The 25,961-nt window shown below is 31.9% G+C and overlaps 1 protein-coding gene across 3 annotated transcripts in view; it reads right to left on the bottom strand.

Moving 5' to 3' along the window:
- Karybeta3 (karyopherin beta 3) overlaps window positions 1-25,961 on the bottom strand; it is a 196,376-nt gene that overhangs the window by 44,291 nt on the left and 126,124 nt on the right. For 2 of the 3 annotated variants that reach the window (XM_085809207.1, XM_085809205.1), the window contains exons 12-22: window positions 24,931-25,020; window positions 24,678-24,851; window positions 22,249-22,349; window positions 20,261-20,378; window positions 19,242-19,325; window positions 6,404-6,536; window positions 6,023-6,084; window positions 5,787-5,943; window positions 3,175-3,347; window positions 741-908; window positions 534-656 (exon numbers count right to left, since the gene is read on the bottom strand). In XM_085809207.1, coding sequence (XP_085665333.1) covers window positions 534-656; window positions 741-908; window positions 3,175-3,347; window positions 5,787-5,943; window positions 6,023-6,084; window positions 6,404-6,536; window positions 19,242-19,325; window positions 20,261-20,378; window positions 22,249-22,349; window positions 24,678-24,851; window positions 24,931-25,020 — 1,383 coding nt within the window. The remainder of the gene's footprint in view (window positions 1-533; window positions 657-740; window positions 909-3,174; window positions 3,348-5,786; window positions 5,944-6,022; window positions 6,085-6,403; window positions 6,537-19,241; window positions 19,326-20,260; window positions 20,379-22,248; window positions 22,350-24,677; window positions 24,852-24,930; window positions 25,021-25,961) is intronic. The other variant, XM_085809206.1, reaches the window with a different exon arrangement.

Below are 25,961 nucleotides of genomic sequence, written 5' to 3'. Positions count from 1 at the left end.
CCACAATGCTGGAGTTAAAAACCATTTTAGCACTATAATCATTTTTTTTAGATTCCCCCCCCAAAAAAAAGCCACACTAAACAAAAAGTTACACTTTCATTGCTCAATTAATAAAAAGAGATTCACCTCAGTACCACTAGTTAGAAATGAATGACAAACAGTTGATTTAAAATAAGGACATCAATAAATGGATAGGGGTTGAGTATATATCATTAGAAACACATGGTTAGGCACTTTCTTTTCTAATCTTCCTAGAACTATATGAATCCTTCATAAATTACTATTAGCTTTAAAATATCTAAAACTAAAGTCAATTCAATATACTGCTGAAGCAAATTTTTCCTTTTTGTCATAAGATTAAAATTAACAAAATTCTGCAATTTCCCAAAACACCTAATTTAAAAGAAAATTAAATTTCATTGCAACTTAAATTTAAATACGCATATTTTACAGCTAAATCTGATTCCAGAAACTTAACGGAGTATTCAAAAACTATCCTGCTTAAAACAGCTGAAATATTCAAATTTACTTACTAAAAGTTTTACAAAATGTGGAAGAATATCATCAAAGTACACAAAAAATTCTTCTTTATATGCAGCAAATAAGGTGCACACTATGTCAGCCACTTTACTTAGAAGATAAACATCATCATCATCCTAAAAGAAGATTTACAGTTAATCGTATTTATTTATTAATACATGAAGTTTTAGTAAAATGAAAAATCAAACGAATAGCAATACCTCTTTAATTAAAGTTTCTTCTAAAACTTCATCATAATCTTCTTCCTTTCTTTTCTCTGCCCGCATATCAGCTCTCTCAAAATGTCCAACCAAATGTTTATTCAATATACCCATAAGGTTTACAAAATGTATATGGTTTAAACAGTGGCTATTTACAATTTCAATACACTGCAATATTTATTTAAAAAAAAAAGATTAATTAGCATTTTATTAACAGTATAAGCACTGCTATCTGCATCCATTAGGAAAAACTGGTTATAAGTTACAGTGATAGAAAACAAATATGTATATTCAGCCAAGACATTCCTTCATCAAGGAAACAAAACAGTACAGTTAATGAAATTTATGAATTCAGTTATGTTTAATTTTCATTAAAAATAAAAACCCTTACTTAAGGATCATACTGCATAATACATAACAATGATGCTCAACATGTACACCGTGAAGAAAAAATTTCTCCTGATGGGGCTGATAAATTGCTTCCCACATCCAACAAAATTTTCAAATAAACATAAAATTCCATACAACTAGGTTGATGACATTATTCTGTAGCTTTAAGCACTTAAACATTGCTGCTGGTATCATACCAGAACACTCAAAATACAACCTGCTGTTTTTCCTAGGAACAAGATCTCCCAGAAACACTTTGAATGGCAAATTTCTATCTACAATGCTTTACAATTATAGACAGGACTGCATCTGGGACTGTGCAGCACCCCTATTTCGATAAGCCTAAAAACTAACTTTGGAGGGGGAAAAAATCCGAAATAATTTCAAACAATTATGTAGATACAATATTACTGCACTATTTCATTAGAGAAGCAACACACATATGCTTTTAATTTCTTACAAAATTAATTTGCTTCACAACATCATTACACACAGTTGTCTACCTTTATTTAAAAAAATAACTACTGTGTTTAATTTGCTTTTATTTTGATGTCGGTTTCAATATCTGGAAACTGCTGCATTAATATTTTCTTTGCTAAGAACTGAAAGTTCAGTATGGCACTTAAACCTTTAAATATTAGATTAGAAATTATGCATTTTAACAAGGAGATGAGGTATTAGAGATAAGGAATTTCTGAAAGGAAGAGAATGGTTCACCGAGTCGGTAAACTGTCCGCTTAACGACTAAATTATCCCCAAAATTTTCTCCAAAAGGATCTTCAAATACAAAAGCTTCACATGCATTTCTGCGTAAAAATATATATTTCATGGCTTGTGCAGCATCTAGGCTATCAGTGTTCATGGATATTCTGCATTCTGTCATTATGTTACTCATAAAGGTGTTGTACAAAAAATAGCAAAACACCTCGTAAAATCCATGTTTGAACTGAAATGTTTATTCTTGTAAAAGCTGTTGCTGACGATGTGTGGCTCACAAACGCCACCTGCACAACATTCTCAATATGCTGCAAATTCCGAGATAGTGCAAGTTCATTACGGATATCTGTTCTGTGCATTTTGAGGGCATCATATCGAAGCTAAATGAATTGGAATGTGTGCAATTTTTTTTGGATTATATAGCGGGTGCTTCCATAACCAAGTTAGTTGCATTTGTTTCTCCAAAAAGTACGTAAGTTTTTAAACTAATACACGAAAACTGGAAAAAACACATCCACTAAATCACAGCACAGATGAAAACGTGTGTTGAGTGATCATGACAGATGATCACTGAAGAGGATTGTAATGAAAAATGAGAGGCCACAAACTGCAGGCATAACAGTAACTGCTGAACCGAATGTTGCACTGTCAGCACCAAAATAATACAAAGGGAGCTCCAAAAGGAGGGTATTTTTGGATGAGCTTCAATTCAAAAGATCCTCTCATGTTCAGATTACAGATGTTCAACATGTCCTCCATCAGGGACACGAACTATATCACATCCATACTGAAATTCCTCCCATACTCGGGCAAGCATGTCTGTTGTAACTGATGTTACGACAGTACGGATCCGGTTACCTAATTATATTAATCAGATCACAGTTCTGTATAAGACAACTATCAGTTCATTCCATTCACTGAAACTAATAGATTACTCCCAGAACTTTTATTGCAAATGTCCTTAAAACAGATGAACAAAATAAAGCCTTCTTCACATCACAACTGCAAATTGTCCAAGTATGACATGGTTTTATGGTAATACTTTTGCCACATACATTTTAAATTGAATACATAAAGGTCACCATCAAGTAAAATGCATTATCAACAAGCATATTTTAAAATAACAAATTCTATGATAACAAAAAAATTCTGTAATGGATCTGGTCACTTATTTCAGTTTATTTTAAATTTTAAGACTAAATCAACAGTGAACAGTCAAAAGTACATAACTATGCAAGATGTTTTATTATTAAATGTTCAGAAAATTGGTTATTTCCAAAAATACGCCACATAAAACTACTTTGCAAAATAAGTAGAAAAAACATACCTGGGCAAAAGCTGCCATTAGTTCACACAAGACTTCACTTTCAGGTTCTGAATCAAGAGCCTTAAGTAGATAAGGAATGATATATGTCCACATCTCTTGCACATAAACATCACCACGGACTTTTGCACACTCTAACAAACATGGTAATACTTCACCAGCTGCCATACGCACACGTGAATAGTTAAAGAACATTTTTTAAAAAACTACATTATAGACATAACATGACATTAGAAATATTTAAATAAATCAAATATGAGCGAGTGCAATACAGAAATTAAACAAAAACAAGGTTTAATACAATTTTAAATATTAAAATACTAACCTGAATGTTGTTTACAGAAACATAATTTAATATAGTTATCAAAGTTCTCTCAATTTTGTTGAAACAAATACATTATAACATTTTCATACTACTGTAGATGAGAAAAATTCTTTTACACCATCTCAAATGCAAAATGGGTAGCACCATCACCTAATGACTGTATGTAACAAATACTGCAGAAATAAATGCAAAATAGCCACAGATTGGTAAACTGGTTTATTAAGTAAAACAAAATGGTAAAGGAAAATCAGCCTAGGATTTGAGTTATTGCAGGACTCTGAGGGGAAAATTCTTATATAGTACGAAGTCCGAGATCCTGATGTCCAATATCCAGAATGATCTAAAATCCGGACCTCAAAATCGCCAACAACTATTTTTAAATGCTTTACGCATGCACATTTGATTTTTCACTGAACACATATAACACGTGGAGTCCTGATTCTTAATTTCCCTTCAGTACTAAATAAATACCTCATTATTAAAGAAACAATAATTTAGCATAAATTTGTGTCATCAATAATTTGGCTCCGTTGTTGCATATATGCTTGGCATACATCTCAAACCAAAACATTCTAGATAGAAAAATAGTTTATTTTACACTTTCTAACATTTTATATAACTCTGATGCCAAAGTGGTGAATTATGACTTTTATTACATTTTGCTTTCATCACCGCATGTTTCTCAACACGACATCTTGAGTAATGACTCGTGCAGTGATGCCCAAACAATTTTTTTTTTTTAATATTAGAGTAACTTAACAACAAAGAGAATGGTAACATTTTATCTTGACATTATGCTTGGAAATGATTAGAGATTTAACATAAATGCACTAAGAAATATTGACTATGAAAAATTTTACAAAAATGTTTTCCATCTGCTAAAAATAGATTTTGTTATTATACTCATAAACCAAAAGATTACATTTAGAGGTAGTGAAATCTGTAGTATGGTACTAGATCCAGAAAAATGACAAAGAGGTTATTGAAACGAAAAAATTTTGATTGACAAGTTAATCAGAATTCTCCACACAGAGATTATACTGGACTTGCATCCTACTAATAGAATGCAGAGAAAAAAAAACTTTTCTTACACCAATACTACCAAGATCTTTATAAGTAATGATAAATAGTGATTATCATATTATGATTTGCATGCCTATTTTAATGCCTTCCAATCTTACTGCTAATCTTAGATGATTTATTAAATGTAAATTTGACGTTTATACCTTTGTACAGTCAAAAGTCGTTAATTCGGACACGCATAACCTGGAATGATCTATAATCCGGACCTTTACGGGTGCGAATATGCACGTGCGCAAAATACGTTTACGAATGCGCGTTTAATGTATAACGGACGGTATAAGCTAAGCTAAAATTATCTAATTCAGTTAATGTTGCAGATTGCGTTGTTCCTTAATCTTCGAATTGGATTCGGCTTATTATTTTTTGCAGACTGTTAGAGCAATTTTATAAAAGTAAGCTTGAACTTTCGATTATGTCAAATAGAATTTCTGATATATATTTACTAATATGTAAAGGATCTACAAAGCGAAAGTATGTTTCGAAGTCTATTAAACAAAAAATGGAATTGCTGCAAAATGTGGATAAAGGCATATCCTTTGTTTATCTAAACTTTAACGTTCATTTATTTAAATTTTGGTGATCTTTAACAGTGCGGCGCGCAATGAATTGGAAGTTGATCTGTCAGCACTATCCTTATCTTCAGGGCAGATGTTTTTATTTTATTTGGCTTATAATTCCTTACTAAATGTAGTATTTCATCTCGACGTACTCCATCTTTGATATGATTTAAATCAAATTCCTCGTCATTATAATTCGCTTCAGATAGTGAGGAGGTTATTGAAAACGAAAAAATTTCGATTGACAAAATTAGTCAGTATTCTCGACTCAGCAATTATAGGACTTGAACAGCGGAACTTTGTAACAGATGAAGAAATTATGTCTGTTTATAGAATTAAAGAGAATGTATTATCACATAAAACAAAGCAACTTAAAACAACTTACATTGAAAGAAATGTTTAATAAACAAATAAATATTAAGCTTTTTTTTTTTTTTGTAAATTTTGATACCCTTTAGATCATGATTGCTCTTTATTTCCTAAATTACGGTTTCATATTTTTAATTTTATAATTTCTACATGCCATCTTACCAGATTTAAACTGATGATCTATAATCCGAAAAAAAATCGATAATCCGGAATCGCCGAAGTCCCGACGAGTCCGGATTAATGACTTTTGACTGCATTTAAAAACTTTTGAGAAAGGATATCATCATGAAAATAAAATTTTAACATTGGCACCATCAACTTCAGAGTTTCTTCCATATATGGAGCAAAAGCTTCTTTCATCTCCCGAGCATAGCACACTAGCATTTGGCATGCTGTAGCCTTTTCATCTAAACCTGCTGTTCGAATTCCAAAATTATGCTATAACAAAAAGAAGAAAATATTACACAAAGAAAAGGATAATCAATCAAACTCATCAGAAATAATATATGGTTTTTACTTTTTCTCCTACATTGACAAATTCCCAATCTTCATCATTTTCCATAACTCTCATGTCATCAGCTATAAATACATGAACATCCAAAATTTATACATAGATAAATTCTGAAAGCCACAAATACACATTTAAATTCAATTATCATTAATTTAATAGTAACAAAAACAAGCAAAGTGCAGACAGATTTCAAAGTCAGAAATCAAGTCTACAATGCTGAGTTTTTTAAAAAGTAAAGCAAACAACTTGAAAATAAATATATAAAATAATGCAATAATACTCTTAACACTCAAAAACACTGCACTAATTTTCTTATGCCGAAATATAAATTTCACAATAGTAAAATATTCCAATATTTTTAACAATGGCTAAGAGAGAAAGAATTACCATCCAAAACTGCAATATCTGGTTTTAGAGCAGCAGCTTTAAGAACAGGTTCCATTACATAAGGCAAATACGGTTCAAATGCTTTCCCTAGAATCTTGCAAATTCTAGCCCATGCTGCTATCATGTAGCAAAGCTATAAAAGATTAAATGTAAAAATTACTTTTTTATTATCACACTTAAATTACTATTGTTCCCTGTTAGTGTGAATTTATAATTCTATACTTAAGTTTTATTTTAATTAATTCTTAGTGGAAACCACACTAAAAACATTTCCAAGAATGCAAAATTTCAAGTTTTGTATTTGAATGCAGTAATAGTGGAAAACAAAAGTATGAAGCTTTTTGAACATTTTATAAGCTGTAATCGTGTTTCAAGTAAATATGTATATCAATCTCCAATGAATTTGATAATTCATAGTAAAAAATTAAACAGCATAAATATACAGTTGACAAACTAAAAGCCAGAGCTATACAATGTGATCATACTTAAAATTGGCCTACTCAGAGCACTCTGTAGTTGTGACTAGAATGGAGATTGATGTGAAAAATTCTAGAGAGATAATTTAAAAGATGCACTGAAAGATTAAAAAAAAAAAAAAAAAAAAAAAAATCCATGAGGAGGTGGATTGTGATTTTCTTCAAAGAATGGTCCAAGGATAAATTGGGAAGCGAACTCTAACTTTACGCGAGTAGTGGAATTCTCTGGAAGGCATGTGGATTTTCCATAACCCAAATTTATCAACTATGGATCTTCGCTGTTTCATTGAGATAAAAATGTACATTACTACTTCAGAAGATGTTCCATCGCCAGGTGTAATTTGACTTCAAATTGAGCAAGGAAACTCAGTGCAAAAGATAAACGACAGGCAATGGCAGTAACCAGTTGCTGGTTGTGACCGATCTTAAATGGCAGAAAATGCACTATTTTTCTAAGTATCCTCCACATTGTTTCATATGATAACTGTAATTGTTATGACACTGCACATGCAATACTGAGATCCCTTTCATTCATTGGTGACTACTCAACAACTAAAATGACTTCTGCACTAATAGGATTTCACACTCTCCCACGTTCAACACATAACTACACAGTTTTCCTGAACTGAGATATCATTTCTGTCACAGCTTTCGGAGACAATGGTCCTCTGCCCAACTTTTATAAACTTTGAAATTCACAAGCAGGTGTAACAACCTTTTAACAGTTTTCATGAAACTTTTTTCACGATTAACACACGTTCTGGCAAACTCATACTCCTCATAATTAAAAGAATGTTATTCACTCAATCCTGAAAATGTTAAAATAGCCCAGTTATTTACTGAATGTGTTTTTAAACATTTTATTTGTAATGTGCCCCCTAGGGGAAATTGTTTTAATCAATTTTTTGGGGGGGAGGCTGAATCATTCAGTGCATCCTTTGAATTGTCTAGCTAAAAATTTTCGAACCAATCTGCATTTTAGTTACAGAATGTTCTGAATAGGCCGAGTTTAATTACAATCACCATAAATATTAAACGCAAAAATGCAGTACTGCAATGTACACCTAGTTTTAAAACAGGTGACATGTTATTCTGATGGAGGGTCAGTTCCACATTAAACAATGTGCAAAATAAATATTATATGCGACAAATTAAAAAAAAAAATTACAGACTCAAATCTAAATATATTAAATTTAGTAGATACTTGAACTAAAATACCAACAAAATGGAAGGAATGAAAACAATATTTTAGGACACTAAAAACATTTTATTTCTAATTTAACCATTGCTAACACAAGTTTGTTAAATGCACAAATCTGTATAAAATGTCACAGAACACATTCTGTTAATACTTGACGCAAAAGCTTAAAAGAATTATGTTACAACACTAACAGTTTAATATTGACAGATAATAGTGCAACAGTTTTTTTTTTTGGGGGGGGGGCTAGTGTCTTTGAAGTGGCTAGTGAATTGAAAGAACTTTCATAGAACAAGCGCATTCGTCAGGATTTGAACCCATGTTGAATTACCAGTATTCAGCGGTTTTAGCGACTGGCCACTGGAATATCCACAGCCCGATTTAAAAATCTTGTTTGGAAAACTTTCATCTTGATTTAGAGTGATAGGTGTCGTAGTTTGAAGGCTAGGATTACTTGAATGCAGCAAAACACACGAGGACTTTCTGCTTTTAAGGAGAAAGATGCCTTCATAGAGGACTTTCTAACGAATAGCTCATACTCATATTACACACGAAAAAATACCACACAGTCATCGCATTCGTTCGTCTGAGTTTGAATCCAAATCGAACAACTAATATTTAGCGGTCTTATCGGCCACTGATATGGCTGTAGTATAAACCAAACCAGTATTATTACATATGTATTATCAGACTGTATGGCATCGAAATTAAGAAATTAAAAAAAAAAAAAAACTCTTCTGAGGTAATCTTCAACCCAAGTTAAGTTTTTTTAATGCTAATAAGTAATACAATTATGAAAGAGTTCACATCATTTGTGTCATTTTCTGACTGTTAGGTAAAACTAGCGTGTTTTCAATCAACGATTATTTAAACCTGCTACAAGAAAATAAAATACATGAAAATTTTCCTTTAAAATATCAGGAATTATTAAAAAAAAAAAAAAAAGAAAAAAAAACTTCTGTAACTTATAAATGAGGAAACATATTTAACCAGATTTTATATGTGTGAAAAAAATAATTAATTATGATCTCCTCTAGTGGAGATCTTTGTAATTATATTTCTAATTCCAAAATCAAAGTGAAAAATCTAGTCGCTGAAGGAACACAACACTATCAATTCTTGTAGGCTTCTATTTTCAGCGAAGGAATAGATCAGCTGCATGGAATTTTCATGGTTTTCTACATATGGAAACCTGAACGCACGTAAGTTTTCCTTAGAAAGTTCGCCAGAAGTGGAATATTTCTATCTTAGAAGATAGATATCGCGTGCTTTAGTAAAGTTAGCAAATCTAAATACAGGGTCGACAGTAATATGTTTGGGGCTCTATTCTAAAAATTAAAAGTAGCGAAAAACATCCTACATCGCCCCCTTTTACTTACTTTTATACTTTTATCTAAGAATTATATATTGCATCCATAAAAATTTCTCTAAATTAATGTTATTTGGATTTGCAAACCATTTCATGCTAAAATACATCTTCCCAAGATGGTTGCTTTTACTCACTGGTAGTCGATGTTTCTTGAAGATGCCGATTCATAAGTGAAAAATCATTTTATTGCTTTTCCAGTTTCCCCTGATCGTTTACAGAAAGGCCAAACCTTCGGGAGATAACAGCCTATCTATTGGTGTTAATTCGCCAGTAAAGAGAGGCCCATCAGCAGCCGAGCGGTAAAGTCGCTGAACACTGGTAGTTCAGTCTGAGGTTCGAATCGGGCTGGCTGCATGGGCATTTTTGTGGTTTTCCCCATGTGTAACGTGTATACGAGCCAGTTTCCGTTAGAAATCCCTCCACGAAGGCATCCCTCCCCTTAGGCAGATAGCCTTCGAGGCTTTTTGCCATAATCACACGCACACGTCAGTAAAGAGATACAGCACTGAACGGAGGAAAGTACATTTTTTTATTGTTTTTATTTGTAGAAATCTTGATTTTCTTTTTCCCTCAAAATTCAAGCAATACGAAATCTACTAGAAAAGATATACTCTGTAAGGTATAAAACCTTTGTGTAATGAAATTATAAAATGCGGTATATATATATATGTAAGATAACAATGTATGAATCAGAATTATAATATAACCATAAACATTAATTATTCCTCTCTATTCTAAAATCGTAATAACTTATCTGCATTGCGTAATTCAGATTAATCATGCGATCTTACGTAACCGTTAATACCAGATGCCTCTTAACAACAAATCACCGAATTGTAAACCAAAACTTTTCTCTTCGCATGCCTCCATTTTGCATAACTACGCACTTCAGCTTTTGCTCTTTACTCTGCTAAGATGTAATTTCGCTGGTTTGCTTTCTATCCCAACAATATCAAAAATGTAAATCTTCTGTGGAAAGGCACGACTAGAGTGCCAAGTGATTGTGGCCACAAATATCAATTGGAAATAAAAATGGAATTAAAACTGCCTCGACTGCAAAGTTCTTTAAACTACGACGCAATCAGATTACTACTTTTTCAATATGGATCTAATCACGCATCTACACAGCTCCGTCTTATTTCCTTGTGCTTTTATTATGACAATTAAGCCGGTAAGGATAGTTTCCTGCAGCCTGAAACCTCAATAAAAAATTTAATTCAACTCTTCAAATCATCGTTTTGTGATAAATCCAAGATAATGTGAAAGAAGTGAATCATCAAGTTTGTTTTTTCAGTGTTGAAAAAATAACAGATCATTCTTCTGCTGTCGTGTTTTGCAAGTGCTTCAAAAAAATAATTACACGTAGTGTTTACAGATTGAAAGTAATCTCTCGATAAATTGAGAAGTTCGAATGCCTAGTGAAAAGGAAATCATCAGTGAATTACCGTTTTGGAATGAAGCATTACAGCGGGTTCAAGGTCGAACTGAGTTAGTGTTTGCAAGTATGTGCGACAGGAAATTATTTGCACTTCCGCTTTTTCAACAGCTCAAAAATTATTCCATTCGTGTGAATCTAGCTCAGGAACTAAATTATTGAATGTGCTGCGGATTCTATAGTTTTCATTTCAACTTTGGTTAAAATTTCTGCAATTTGTTTTGAGAAAATCTGGAATTCTTGTTCATTAATTTTTCTAATTTTTCATAATTATGTGTGAGCAAAGTAATTAATTTTAAGCTATTTAAATTATTCATAGGGAAGGATATTAAGATAAGTTTTTATGTTTTTGAAATTTTGTTGAGAATTTTGAATACGAATTTTATAATTATTCTAAAAATAAGTGAAATTAGTACAGATAAGTAATATGAAATTATGGTAAATGCATGTTAAAATTTATGGGTTATTACGTGTGAAGTATAGTATGCTGAGGGTGTACTAGTTCCTTCAACAGAGGCCTGTAATTACCTCTGTACAGTTGTTCCTTTTACCCTCTTCATGCAAGATAATGTTGGAGGCTCTCATTTTATGAATGCATGTAAATTTTTTATATTATTATTATTATATTTTTTATTATGGAATGTATTAGTGCAGTTCTCAAAGGTCAGTTACCTTAATGCAAGGAACGGAGGCCTTTTCAAGTAACTGTCTAGGCACCCTGGGCCACCAGTGCAGAGAACACACTGGTTAGCTCACAAGGACAGCCCTATTGATGGATATGTTTGTTTAGAAGTATTGCGAGGCTTCCAGTTTGGTAAAATCAGGAATTGTAAATGAAAGATGATAACGGTGAAACCATAAATTCTGAAAATCTTAATCCTATTTATCATGTTAAATTATAATTTATCAGTAGGAAAATTAATATCATAAATATTTATGTGCATTACATTTAATTATAAGTAATGATTATGTAAAAGTTTTTGTGATATTCTGCGATAACAAGAACTTTCCCTGAAGAATTATGATTATGTGAACTCTCAAACAAAAAGACTTTTGAACTGAAATGCTGAAAAATTCAATAGGACTCTAAAAATTAAGAATCTATTTAAAAAAAAAAAAAAAAAAAAAAAAAAAATTGATATTTATAAATAATACTTTACAGGATCAAAATTTTATTATTTATTTATATTTTTTTTAATTTGCTAGTGCTTTAACTCTTTCTCTTTAAAAAGTCTTCTCTGTCGCTACGCCTTTTTCTTTTTGAAGGGGGGAAATATGCAAGATAACAATGTATGAATCAGAATTATAATATAACTATAAACATTAATTCTTCCTCTCTATTCTAAAATCGTAATAATTTATCTGCATTGCGTCATTCAGATTAATCATGCGATCTTACGTAACCGTTAATACCAGATGCCTCTTGACAACCAATCACCGAATTGTATACCAAAACTTTTCTCTTCGCGTGCTTCCATCTTGCATAACTACGCACTTCAGCTTTTGCTCTGTGCTGTGCTAAGATGTAATTTCGCTGGCTTGCTTTCTGTCTCAGCCATATCAGAAACGTAAATCCTCTGTGGAAAGGCACGACTAGAGTGCCAAGTGATTGTGGCCACAAATATCAATTGGAAATAAAAATGGAATTAAAACTGCTTCGACTGCCAAGTTCTTTACATATTACCAAGTTAGCATTACTAGCATACTACGCAATCAAAATTCGTCTTCAATATGGATCTAATCACGCATCGACAGTGTTCCGTTTTTCCTTTGTGCTTTTAATATTACATATATATGTATACGGAGCTGGAAAAAACTACCTTCGCGTTTAATATTGTATTCAGTAATAAGTTTGGACATATTTATTGTGATATTACTGTTCTTTTTTTAGTTCTTTTTTCTTTCTTTACAATACATATTTTTTAATTCTAACCTTCATGGTACCGTATACTAGGATTAAACCCATTTTGTTTTATACGAGAACAGGTACTTTCTTTAGTTCATGCACTGCAAATGCGATTCTCGAGGTTACTGGAAACCAAAAGTTGCGGGAAACTTGATTTGCCTTTCTAAAAGACAATCAAATTGGAGCTGCGAAAATTGGCTCTATGCCAGCTGCACGAATGACACTCACATGATACATAATTCGCCAAAAAAATGATCTCTTCCGAAGTCGGCGCAAAACTCGCCTTTTTTGGCGGGATCGTTGTATGAAATTCACTGACTTTTCCCTGAATTTTTTGGTCAATTTCCGAATTCCCTGACTTTTTCCGGTTTTCCAGGTAGCGTGGCAACCCTGTTTGTAAGTGTAAAAGCCCTCTCTGTGGCAGCCGAATACTGGTAGTTGAACTGGTATTCGATCCTAGGCGAAAATGTTGAGCGCATGATTTGTTTTCATGGTTTTCCACCTGTGGAATGCAAATATGAGTCAGCTTTCCTACGAAAATCCTTCTTGAAAGCATTCCTCACCTTATGCAAATAGCCCACATCCACTCTGTCATATTCTAATAGCATAACCTTTTCTACTAGACAGAAGAATCTCTTTTTTTTTTTTTTTAATGTATGATTCCTAATGGTGTCAAAAACTGCAGTTTAAATTTTCCCCCTCTTCAATGCAAAAGATACACATCGATCAATTGGTGTTACTTTACATAAAATCTACGTGAATTTGTGTTTTTTCCACTATTGATTTAGGAGAGCTATGGGTCTTAGTGGAGCCCTTTCAGTGGGAAACTGGGTTACACATGTAGAAAACCACAAAAAACAAACAGGCAGGAATTCCGTCTCTGAGAAACAGAACTGATTATTTTCCTTTAAGCTGAAATCCAAAACAAATAATTTAGAAAACAGTGCTTTTCGGGGAAGCTGTATTCAGTATACGAAATTTATTTCAAATAAGCTGTAATCTTTAAGTACAGTTTTTGCACAAGCAAATAGTAGTTTGCCTAACTGCCCCAGTGGATTGGCTGGCTGACCGTCGGTGGGAAAAAAGAAAGTAGTTTAGCTTTCATATGTAACTAACATGCTGACCAGCAGCTTACCCTGTATCATTCTCTATTAATTCATTAAATGAAGATTGGATCATCAGATAAATTTTGCTTCTTCCAGTTCCCGTTACAAGTCATACATACAGCTGTTCAATAACATTTGAACTATATTATTAACCTTGCATATTACTAAAATTTACTTGTTCTTTAAAGTCCTTGATCTGTTCTAAAAATAGTACCGATTTTTAGTTCATATATCAGTCGTAAATTCCCTAGCCAGATTCCATTTTTATATAAATAGATGCATAAAGTACAAAATGAAATAGTTAATTATATTTTTTATTCTTTTACAAAATTTAATTCTTTTAGATATAATTTTTAACCGTAAACGATATTCTGCTAAGTTATAACATAAAAATTATTACTAATAATAATTTATATCCTAATTTATATCCCTCAAAACAGAATTGAAAAACTCATTCAAATCATATTTAATCTAAACATTTTACGCACTTTTGGGAAAAAGGAATTTTGGGGTTTGTTTGATTTTTAACGGTGAATTCGATCATTAAAACATTTTTACCATGTTTCCTCATTCATATAAAATTAGCAAAATAATTTATTAAATAATTCTTATCTTTTGTTATATGACTAAAATTAAATAAAAAAGTGGCTGGTATTCAATATATATTTTTATTTAATTATTTAATTGCAAATACTTGGCTATTGGTACTTAAGACATTGTCTTTCCATACTATCACTTTTCTATTAGGCCTTGAAATGATGTTAAGGACCTAATAGAATTCGGAAAATCCTATGATTGCATAAAACTAAGGGAGGTGCTAATATTGACAAATTTTATATGAAAATAGAAATTTATTTAAATAGACTACAATAGAATAGAAATTTATTTAAATTGAGTATGATTATTCTTATATTCTATGTCATTTCAGTACTATAATTTCAGTCATTAGCTTAAATACTGCAATTTAGTCATATAATTAGTAAGAAGTCCACAAAATTAAATTTATGCATAAACAAGCAAATACATTTTGAAAGTTTATATATATATATATATATATATATATATTACAATTCATTTAACTGAAACCATAAGATTCATAAGGGATTTTTGTGCGTGTCTGCTTTATGCATTTAATGTATAAAATGCGGAAAATAAAGAAAATCCATCCAACACAGAGAAATAATTCTTTCTAGTCTGTGGTAAGATTGTATGAAATTCATTTAAACTTCCGTTTAAATTCGAAATGCGATCTCTCAAATCAACGAAGGAATACATTTTTGGTTTTAAATTCCACATTAATAACAACTGTATAATAGCTAAACAAAATATTTGTAGAAAACCGCAAAAATTCTAGAAATTACTATAAAATCCCGAAAAACATTAGGAAGATTATTGCTTGCCAATTCCATGCTGAAAAGATCAAGCGTTTACGAAGATGAGCTCGACTGTTAACAAACAACTTGTGCAAAAAATTCAACGCTAAAATATAAATAAAATAATAAAAATTCCTGATAAATATTGTACTCTCATCGTAAATATATATGGACTTATAATGTGATGAAAACTGAGTCGGCAAAAGAATGGATTAAAATTTAATTTCCCAAAATAAATTGGCCTACTATAATAAATAAATACTATAATAAAATAGATAAGTAAACACTAAAAAAATTGTGTAACAAAATAAACAATGATCTTTCTTAAAATACTGCCCAAAAAAAATGTCGAATAATTGAAAATTTACAACCTTGAAAGCTAAACTCCTAAAAAGATTTCGGAAAATTCGGACGTCACATATTAAAAGAAACAAGTCTACAAACTACAACTAAAAACAAGAAGTATTTCTTGCCATTCAATAGCGGGGAGGCAATTTTATGGCTTATCCATCACACTAAGGGGAAGCAAACATACTGCCCTAAGCAGGGCCATCTTAGAGAGATTTCAGAAAACGAAAGCAATTTTTTTAAGGGGTTTGTTGACTGACAACACGGCCATTTTCAATGCATTTCGTTCCAAGGAGAGGGCTTGTTAATGGGTTAAACACCTATGAACACTTACAATCAACTTCTGTAACCTTTCATAAAGCTGACTTCTTATAAGACTGCCTTTTCTGCATATTTCTTGACATGAAAGCGTGACTGGCTGTTACCTAACATATTTAGATACTTTTATCTACCTCTGCAGCAAATTGCATCCTGTTCAATTCTGATTGGCTTCCGGATATTAGCATTTTCCTCTCCGTGCTTAACTTTTGGAAGTGAGTGTATAACGGTTACGCACTTCTAATCCATGATTCCAATGTTATAGTAATATCTGTTTAAGGTATATGATCCCCCTCCCCTTGGCGCTTGCGTTTGTCTTGCAGCTAGAAGTTCATTAGACTAGGAATAGAAAGGTCTTTAGTTTGAATACTGTTAAGAATATCGTTGATTTTTCATGTTTCCTGCTCCAAAATACACTTAATTGTTCTACAAGTGATGCCTGAATTAAAATTTGGTAGACACTAATTAGTCACCACCTACAGTGACACCTGCCTGCCATATATGGCTAATAACTGGAGGTCCAAAGCTTGAATCCCGGCGAGGATATCACTGATATTTCTTGTTACCTTATAAAGTATTTCTTCTGCCTTCTTGGTGTGGTGGTCTGCATGCTGAGCGTGTATTCCAGATGTCTGCCGTTCGATTCCGGGTGAAGGCGTTGCTAATTTTTCATCTTGTCTGCTTCCAAAAAATCCTAATGTATCTACGGTGGCGCCCGAACTCAAAGGGTGTGGGATGATGAATTTCCTCACCCAAGATTGGGTCTCCTAAAAACCCCAGTCAACCTTTAAAAGAGGGAGTATATAAAGTATTTCTCAGGCCTTCTTGAAGGCAAATATTTTTTTACAGAAATAATCTTCATAATATTCCCTATGCAAAATCATCTGCTGGTATAAAATATCTTAGGTAGTTATATTTATATACGCATTTATTTTGACCGTTGCGTCAACATAACACCAGCGGCTAATGGGTCAATCTTCTAATTTGATCCAGCTTATTATTTTTTTTTTTTGCAGACTGTTATTATTACAATAATTTTATGAAAATTAAGCTTAAACTTTCGATTATGTCAAAAAGAGTTTCTAATTTTGGAGCTACCAAAGCATCTACAAGGAGAAAGCAAGTTTCAATGTCTATTAAACAAAAAGTGGAATTGCTGCAAAAAATGGATAAAGGCATCATTATTTACTAATGCGAGGAGTAAGGCATCGAAAAGTCAACTTTATATAACATAAGAAAAAGATTTTTTTTTGTGGATTCTGACACCCCTCTAGCAATGAATAACAGAAGATCGTCACTTTTATCATAACAAACAATTGATGACAGCGAGGGCGTGCCATTGACAGGTCCAATGCTAAATGGCTCAAGCCAAAATATTTCATGAAGAAATGCTTGGCATAATTTAGGGCCAGCTACCATATTTGATGGTGAACATGATGAAGATGACAGCTGCGAATTTAAAGGTTTTTGGATATCACAAACTAAAGGTGAAATTTTACAGCTAATCGATTTTATAAATAAATTTGGAGAAGGAGTAATAAATGAAGATGATATAACAGAAGCTTTTCATTGCAATGACAATTCCCCAATCATCAATCAAATCACAAACAGCGAAATCTGTAGTATGGTTCTAATCCAGAAAATCCTGCAACCAATAGTGAAGAAAACAACAGAGAGGTTACTGAAAACGAAAAAATTTCGATAGACAAGTTAGTCAGTATTCTCAACACAGTAGTTACAGGACTTGAAAAGTGGACCTTTGTAACTGAACAAAAAATTGTGTCTGTTTATAGAATTATAGAGAAAGTATTAGCAAAAAACAAAGCAACTTAAAAAACTTACATTGAAAGAAATGTTTAATAAAGTACACAGCTTTTTTTTTGGTAAATTTTGATACCTTTAGATCATAACTGTTCTTTATTTCATAAATTACGGTTTCATATTTTTAATTGTATAATTTCTGCATGCCATTTTACTAGATTTAAATTGATGATGCAATATCCAGAAAAATTGCAAATCCGGAATCGCCGCAGTCCTGATGAGTCCGGATCTCGGACTTTGTACCATATATTCAAAATGTTTTCTGGAAACGTGATCAAGGATGAGTAAAGGAATGCACACTTTTCAACGATCACATGCACTGAATCAGTGTTTCTACCTGATTGCATCATCAGCCATGGCAGAAACCCAACCTCAAGCTGGAGATTTCCAGTTATTTCTTCTCACAGGCAGCTCTAAATTGATATGACATTCGATTCTTCACAGATTCGAAGAACTCGAGATCATCACAGTTAGGCAGGCCATTCCCCAGGAAGCGCTCGAACATGCTTTTCACAACATGCAAACTTGTGACACATATAGAGTTGGCATGCTTATTGACACTATCTAAATTTTAAAAACTACTTAATGTGCATTACTAACACTAATATCAAGTGATGGTTCCTGTAAAGTACATGAACAGCTTCATAAAATGACTTTTCATATGGCACAATTCACATAAAAGCATAAAATGAAAAGCAGACTAAGGAAAAATACTGCACAAATATGAGTGTGGAGGGATATTGCTGTCCTCACACATTCGAAGAGCTCCAGAATGATATCAGCATAGCTATTCAGGCCTTTCCGCGGGATATTGTCATCCACGCTTTTCAGAACATGCGGACTTGTCTGCACACGTGCTTCAAGATAAATGGATGGCACTTCCTTCCAGGTTCTTGTCCCATTGGACAACATTTACTCAATCACTTATTCTTTTCATAAATATTCTGCAATGCCTCTTTTAAAAACCACATCTAATACATATATTTTACAGAATGAAAGAAATTCTGCCTCAATACTGGGTGAAATGAGATGAATTTTAAAGCATTGGCAAAAGGAAGAATTCACACTTCTTAGGCTCATATCACACGGTGTTTGTTTCACACGAACAACTGTTTCGGACAATTTTTCTGCCTGGTTTACTACTGAAAGAAAGATGCGCGACTTTTTCCTTCCTTTCCAAAAAAATTGCAGGTTGTTCGCTTTCAACCAATCAGCTATCAGCTTCGAATGCTATCAGCTTGTTTGTAATGGGGAACCAGTTTCCCCTGCATTAACCCAAAGCGATCTGTGTTGATTGGCTGTTGTGACAAAGTAGAAAAATCGTTCCAAACAGTTGTTCTTCCGAAACAAACTGACGTGTGATAGCAGCCTTAAACACCAGTTTATGACTTCACTAACAGAAAACTGCTCTAAGCAATGCAAGAATGATGTGTTATTCCATAAGAATTATTCTTTAAATGCAGATTTATTTAATTTATTTGTACCAACCTGAGGATCATCATCAGCTATTGGAGTGGTATTAGTCTGTGTCTTCAATAATAAATCCATTACCTCACTAGCATCAGCAAGAAACTAAAAAAGAAAATTTTTAGAAATTATACAAATATACAATTAATAATCAAAGTGCTCAAAATATTTTTTTTTCCAAGAATAACCTAAGCCTGAAATTTTCTTTCTTTTTTTTTTTTTTAAATTACATTTTAAGCTCCATTACATTTTGACATTCTACACTACTGCATTGTCTAATTGAAAATATATTCTAAACATTTTGAAGTCAGCATTATATTTCTTCTCGAATTCTTTACCGACATCTGTTAATAATATATGCCCTGTGAAAATATGGAAACATTCCCCTGAAAAACTACACTACTTTTTACACTAAGAACATTTTTTAGCAATGCAAGGTTCTTTTGTTTCTTACCTTCTGTGCTGTAAGCTAGTTCATCCAAAGTTCAACAGACCACGCTCACTGGATCCCCACCAAAAAACCAGTTTTAAAAGTAGTTTATTATTGTTTATCTTAATTAAATTTTTAACTATGCAAGTTAAAATTATGGTATTTTTGTGAATGGGAACTAATGTAGCACAAAAATTGTTTAAAAAATAATGAAAAATTTCAATGGAAGGAACATTAAACTGCAATGTTCTATACAAATTTAGGAAAAGGATAATCAGCTAAACTTTTCAGCAAACTGGAGATAGCGATTTACTTTAGACAGAAATGGTTACCATTACGGATGCCAGTACTCCATGACTATAAAAACAAACTTTTAATGTCTCACTTCCTCAAAACTTAATTCTTAATAACCTCCTTTTAACCAGAAGCTTTACACAGATAACTTTTAAAGCTTCACTAACACAAAGCTTTCAAACAGCCCTAAATTTTTGCTTTCTTAAAACTCAGGAAGAATTTTTTCTGACAACTTAGTTTTAAGTTTGACAAATGCTGATGGAAAGGGAAGCACTGACACAAACCACCTAAGACCACAGTTATATGTAATACATACCTTTTCTTTTCCAACAGCTAGTCCTATTAGGCTAACACATTCTATAGTTTTCCCTCTAAGTACACGAAAATCTGGTTGGATAGCATTTTGGATAATAAATTTTAAGTATGGCATAAACCTATAATATAAACAAAGAAAGAAACTTTTATTGATGATATTAGCTTTTTTTATTTAAAAAAAGTTCTTCTACAACACTGCTTAATAAAAGTTTAAAAAAGTGCTTTAAAAGTTAAGTTAAATAAATACCCATAAACCACATTGCTAAAGTATATCAAGCACACTTCCTAAAAACAAACTTAAAATAGTTAGATTCTGAAATAGCACTTAGTTCACTAAGAAAAAATTTCAAATATTCAATCTATTATGTATCAAAATGACCAATACCTTTTACAGAAGCTATTTAAACAAAATTGGAGAAGCATAATTCTATCTTGACCTGGGAAAAACCAATTACGTAGAAGAGAAAGTCCTATTCGCTACTGAAACTGCAGTGATGTTTAAACTGAATTTCACCCTTAAATTGCTTATTTAGACCACACAGATAAGAGGCTTATTTCAAAGTGGTAAATCTGTTTTCCCTTTTCTTAAAAATAAACTGTTACGACTTTTTAAGTTTAAACCTGATCGGTTTAATGTTTACTCTTTCATTCTTTATTCTTATCCCATTTAAACTAATAAGTACACTTACTAAAACCTATGCTAACACTTTACCTTTTGCTTGAAGTAATTCCTTCAATAATGGCATGAATAATATTTTCCTTACCAATCGTCAAATATGAAAAATCAGAAAATTCTTAAAAGGAATAAAATGGGTTTTTCTGGAGGATTTTTCATGCTTAGAGCGGTGCCATTAAAAAAGAAGTCTTAATTAACTTAAATTCAGTTTACATTCATGATTCAAGTTAAAGAAAGCTTTTATTTATCATGGAACATTTAGATGACTGAAATGAAAATAAAAGCAATAATTAATATGATCATCGAAAATAAAAGCAATAATTAATGTGATCATCGACGACCGATGCTGAATTAGCAAATACCCAGCGAGCTGAGGTCATGTGACATGAACATACTGCAGAGGCAGACAACTACAAGAATAAGTGGCAAACAGTTTTTCCTACGATGCTAAGTTCGTTGTAGCCAAGCTGATCATGTTGTCTATAGCTAGTTATAGAAGGCAGACATGCCTTGTAAATGTTTATATCAAGAACTGATAATGTGTGAGAAATATCATTACATGAACCTTGTTTGGACTTTAAGTGCGAGGTTACCCCCTGTAATATTCACTTTCATCTAATTCATCTTTTCATTCATTTTATTTCATATTAGTAAAATAAAGTAGTTAGTTTAAGTCTTGCTCTACTATGTTCTTATTGAGGGCAATCTTACATTAATGTACAACTTTTGTGTGGACAAACGTAGCAGTGAACCACACATTAGTAAGCAGTGTCAAGTTGAAGTGCAAGCTTTATGATGAGTAGGGCAACCATTAAATGACTGCAGCTTTACTGCATCATTTTCCACATTCATGTTTAGGTGTGTAGGTTTTCCCATATTTTTTCCACTTCAAATATTCTTAGTAATTATTGTACTCTTTAAATTAGAGCTTTTTGCTTATTTTTTTTTTTTATTTCCGTAGGTTTTCAAAAGCTGTTTTCTTCAAATATTAATCATTCTAATTTCATTTTTGCACAGGACTACCTACAGTTATATATATAACATTTGGGCAAAGTTCCAGGCTACCTAACCAAATTAAGTTGCTAAATTTGTTTAGTTGAATAAAAGGAGCACTAAATTTAAAGCACACAAGAAGTACTAAGTTTTTCTGTAAAAAAAATATCTGCCTTACATATAAATTACCCATTTGAAAGATTTACAGTAATAAAGCTTTGAAAACGTCCTGAAAGTACTGAAATTTGTTACGTAGAGACGTACAATTAAAAAACAAACACTGACATCAAAAGAAATTAGAATTAAAAAATACATCATACCTTTCATAATAATTAGTAAATCTTTCTTCAACAGTATCAGCCAGAGATGCCAGTGTGACTACTAGTTGTTCTAGAACTAATTTTGTGCCTTTTTCAACTAACTACATTAATAAAATGAAAACATGATTATGAAATATAATTAAAGGGAAATAAACAAAATGAAATGAAAATTTCAGTGCATTTCATTGCCATTCAGAGGTTTCCACAGCAAATTTTCACTTTAAAGTTTTATTTTAATATTCAAGTAACCTGCATCACTCTGCTTAACAGTGAAGCAAAAACTTGAATCACCAAAATGTTTTAATATGCATGTTTAAATCTACAAAAAATGGATAAGCAAAATAAATGGCTCAGTTTATGTCGATATACTCAATTAGCAACTACAGTTAATAAATTAAAATTTAATAAAATTACTGTAAATATACAAATGCAAAACATTGATGAGAGTAACAGTACTACTTAGGACGATACTCAAGCATTCCTAGATAGAAGACAAGTGATTTAAAAGTATAAACTGCACATTGCATCCAAAACTGCTTCAAATAGCCCAAAACGGAAATCAAAAGCTTGTATTAAATTAAAAATCTAATTAAAAGCATTTGGCTTTCACAAAATATTTTTTTTTTTTTTTTTTTTAAATCTTTGAGAAACTATATACCATTTATAATCACCTTTCACGCCATGCGCAACTCAAAAGTCTTTGTTGCACAGAACAGAAGTGCACAATTTATGGAAACTTCAGACGTTTTAATGCATGGGAATTCAGTACAACATGAATCCTTAAAATTTTGGCTTGATTATTTTAGCCCCATATTCTGAAAGCACGTCATTCTTTAACGTGAAAAACCTTCAGTTCAATCATATCACAGGAAACCTACCACGTCTTCTTGACACAATGTAAACAAATGGGGACTGCATGGTGAACAACCTCTACACGGCAGGGTCTGTTACTACAAAGAAGGGTCACAATTTCTTGAACTACAATTGGTTTACTGTTCAAAATCTGTAATTTAACATCAATACATGTGATGAGACTTTCTGCCAATCATCAGAGGAAGAAGTTAAATCTGTTTTGCATACGATTTCCCTTGGTTCCCCTTTTTCAGTAAAATCTGTAATTTTTAATGCTTTGAGTAGCACCATTTTTTGAATGAAGGCCTGTATTTAAACAGCATTTATTAGCCAAATTTGTATCATTAATTATTTTAGTCTGTTAACATAAACGTCTAAGATCACTACACACAGTAAGAAAACAAAATATTTTAAATTAGAAGCTAATATATATTAAGGACTAAAAAAAATATGACTGAATAAATGAGGTCATGACAGACAGTGGTCAAGGAATTTCCATAGAAACAGAGAATCCTTGGTATTTGGAGTCCATGCATATCCCATGGTACTGTGATTAAACTGATTAAATCAAAATCACTGCTCATTTTGCTGCAACTAGTTATTTAGAGACAAACTTATTCTGGTAATAAATGTTGTTAAAAGTAAATGACTTCACTTTCTACACCAGAAGCCTGTTGCATGTCAGTGGATGATTTGGGTCTAAATTTAATTTGATTCTTCTGTATAATGCTGAAAATCCTTTCAATTCGTGCATTGTAGTCGACTATCAACTCAAGATTTTGAAATTTGCTGTTACATCGATTTGAGGAGCAGCAAGAATTTTCTCATCAAAATCAGTGAATTGCAATTTCTAACTGGTCATTAAACAGACATGTTTTTTAACAATGAAATCACATACTTTAATACAAGAAAATGAAACTTAAAAAAAAAAAAAAAAAAAAAAAAAATAAAAATCCCCTACTTTTGAAATTTATTGTTGACGGGCATTTTCTTGAGGATACAGCAAGCTTTGTTATATTCCCTTACATTAGAATAAAGTTGGCATATCTGTGAAGCTGTCCTTTTCCAGAATGCAGATTCTAGTCTTAGCAACAATATCCAGATTAGGATCATCTAATAATTTGGCATTTTCTGTACAGTTTTTGCCATATCTGTAATCCCATAATATACAGTAGAATTCAGTAATAATTAAGGAAAATTCATAACACTTAATATTTCCATTAGTATCCGAGAGACAGCTGTCTAATATTTAAACACACAGTTCAGTAGCATGTAATTAAAATCTTCTAAAAGGTTTCTTTAAAAAAAATCAAAACGGAAAACAGAATTTAGACACTTCATATCATCCAGCCAATGTATCAATTCACCAAAGATCTTTCAAGGGGAACTACTCACCTCTGTGAAAGGGTATGGTAGAAATACAACCGTCTAAACTAATGCAAAGTTATAAATGCATATTTTCAATAAGCTTCATTTCTTTGTATAAATAAGTATCAAACATTTTTAAATAAAAACCAGAATAGAAATAAACTATGACGTTTTCATTTTAGAAGAAAGGAAAAGGTACTGCTACTTACATCATCTAGCTTTTTTTTTAGAATTACTCCAATTCTACCACAAATACTATCCATATACAAAACTAGTATATTCTTGGGACAGACTTCAAAAAAGTTAACTAGAGCTGCACCTGCATGAGCTTGAACTCGAGGGCACGTGTTGTCAGCAATTGATTGAAGCAATGCAGGAATAACCTGAATGAAATTGGCAAATTATACATCACAAATTTAAATACACAAGTAATGGTAAACTTCAGAGCAATTAATTAATTACCTTTACATGGAATTTTTTTTGGAATACTGGAGCAAAATCTGAAGCCATTTGACCAAACGCATTGCAAGTTGCATATCGTACTCTATAATTCTGGAAGAAAATTTAACACTTGAGTAACTAAATACTTGAAATGAAAAATAATTCAGTGCAAATAAAATATGAACTGCACTATAAGAATGTAAAATTCCACATTAAGAGATAAACATTTAATACATGTTCTGAGTAAAAACTTTAAAACAGGATGATAAAGGTCCGGTTAAAGAACCACCCAGTAGCTGTTTGCCAAGACAAAATTTCAGGTCCAAAATTGCAGAAAATTAACTAATTAGAATATTATGGCTATAATACATATCGTTACTCTTCACAATTTTCACCAAGAGTACCTGGGGCATTATCTGTTCAAGAGGAATTTCAATAGTGATTCAGCTTACCAAATGCTTAAAGACTTAATATCTTCTGAAGACAGTTTATCAGTTAGTAATATCAAAAATTCAAATATGTAGTCGATGACGGCAATCACTTTGCTCAACAAGGCTCCTTTTTCATGCATTCAATTAAGCCTTCAATGCGAATGAAGTAAGTCATTTCAACTGCACTAATATAGACTATATTTAGGATCAGATGAAATTACTGTACAAAATGGGTAGGGGTATTTAATCCAAAAATATCAAATTACAGTTTAGCACCTTAAAAAAGTTCACCTTTGAAATTTAAAAAAAAAAAATACAAATAAAGAACTTAGAAACACAGTTATGAACTAACTACATAACCAATAAATTATTTATTAATTACAATGCTGCTTTAAATGTTTACAAAGATTATCTGTCAAAATGCTACTGCTCTTGTTCTGAATTGTCTAGTTTAAAATCAAGCTGTAATTAATTCCCATTGCTCCTTAATTTGATTACGGCAAAACACTGGAGTACACTCTGCCTACAGGACACGATATATTCTTTTGAAGTAGTAATATGCTTCACAATAGAACATATAGTATTTCTTAGTTTATATTAAATATGATAGGTAGTGGTTGA

The sequence above is a fragment of the Stegodyphus dumicola genome, chromosome X2, assembly GCF_044657685.1.
Source record: "Stegodyphus dumicola isolate Sdum_Otavi_A_Nest chromosome X2, ASM4465768v1".
NCBI lineage: Eukaryota > Metazoa > Arthropoda > Arachnida > Araneae > Eresidae > Stegodyphus > Stegodyphus dumicola.
Note: the sequence above shows the minus strand (reverse complement) of the source record. Positions and strands in the feature narration are given on the sequence as shown.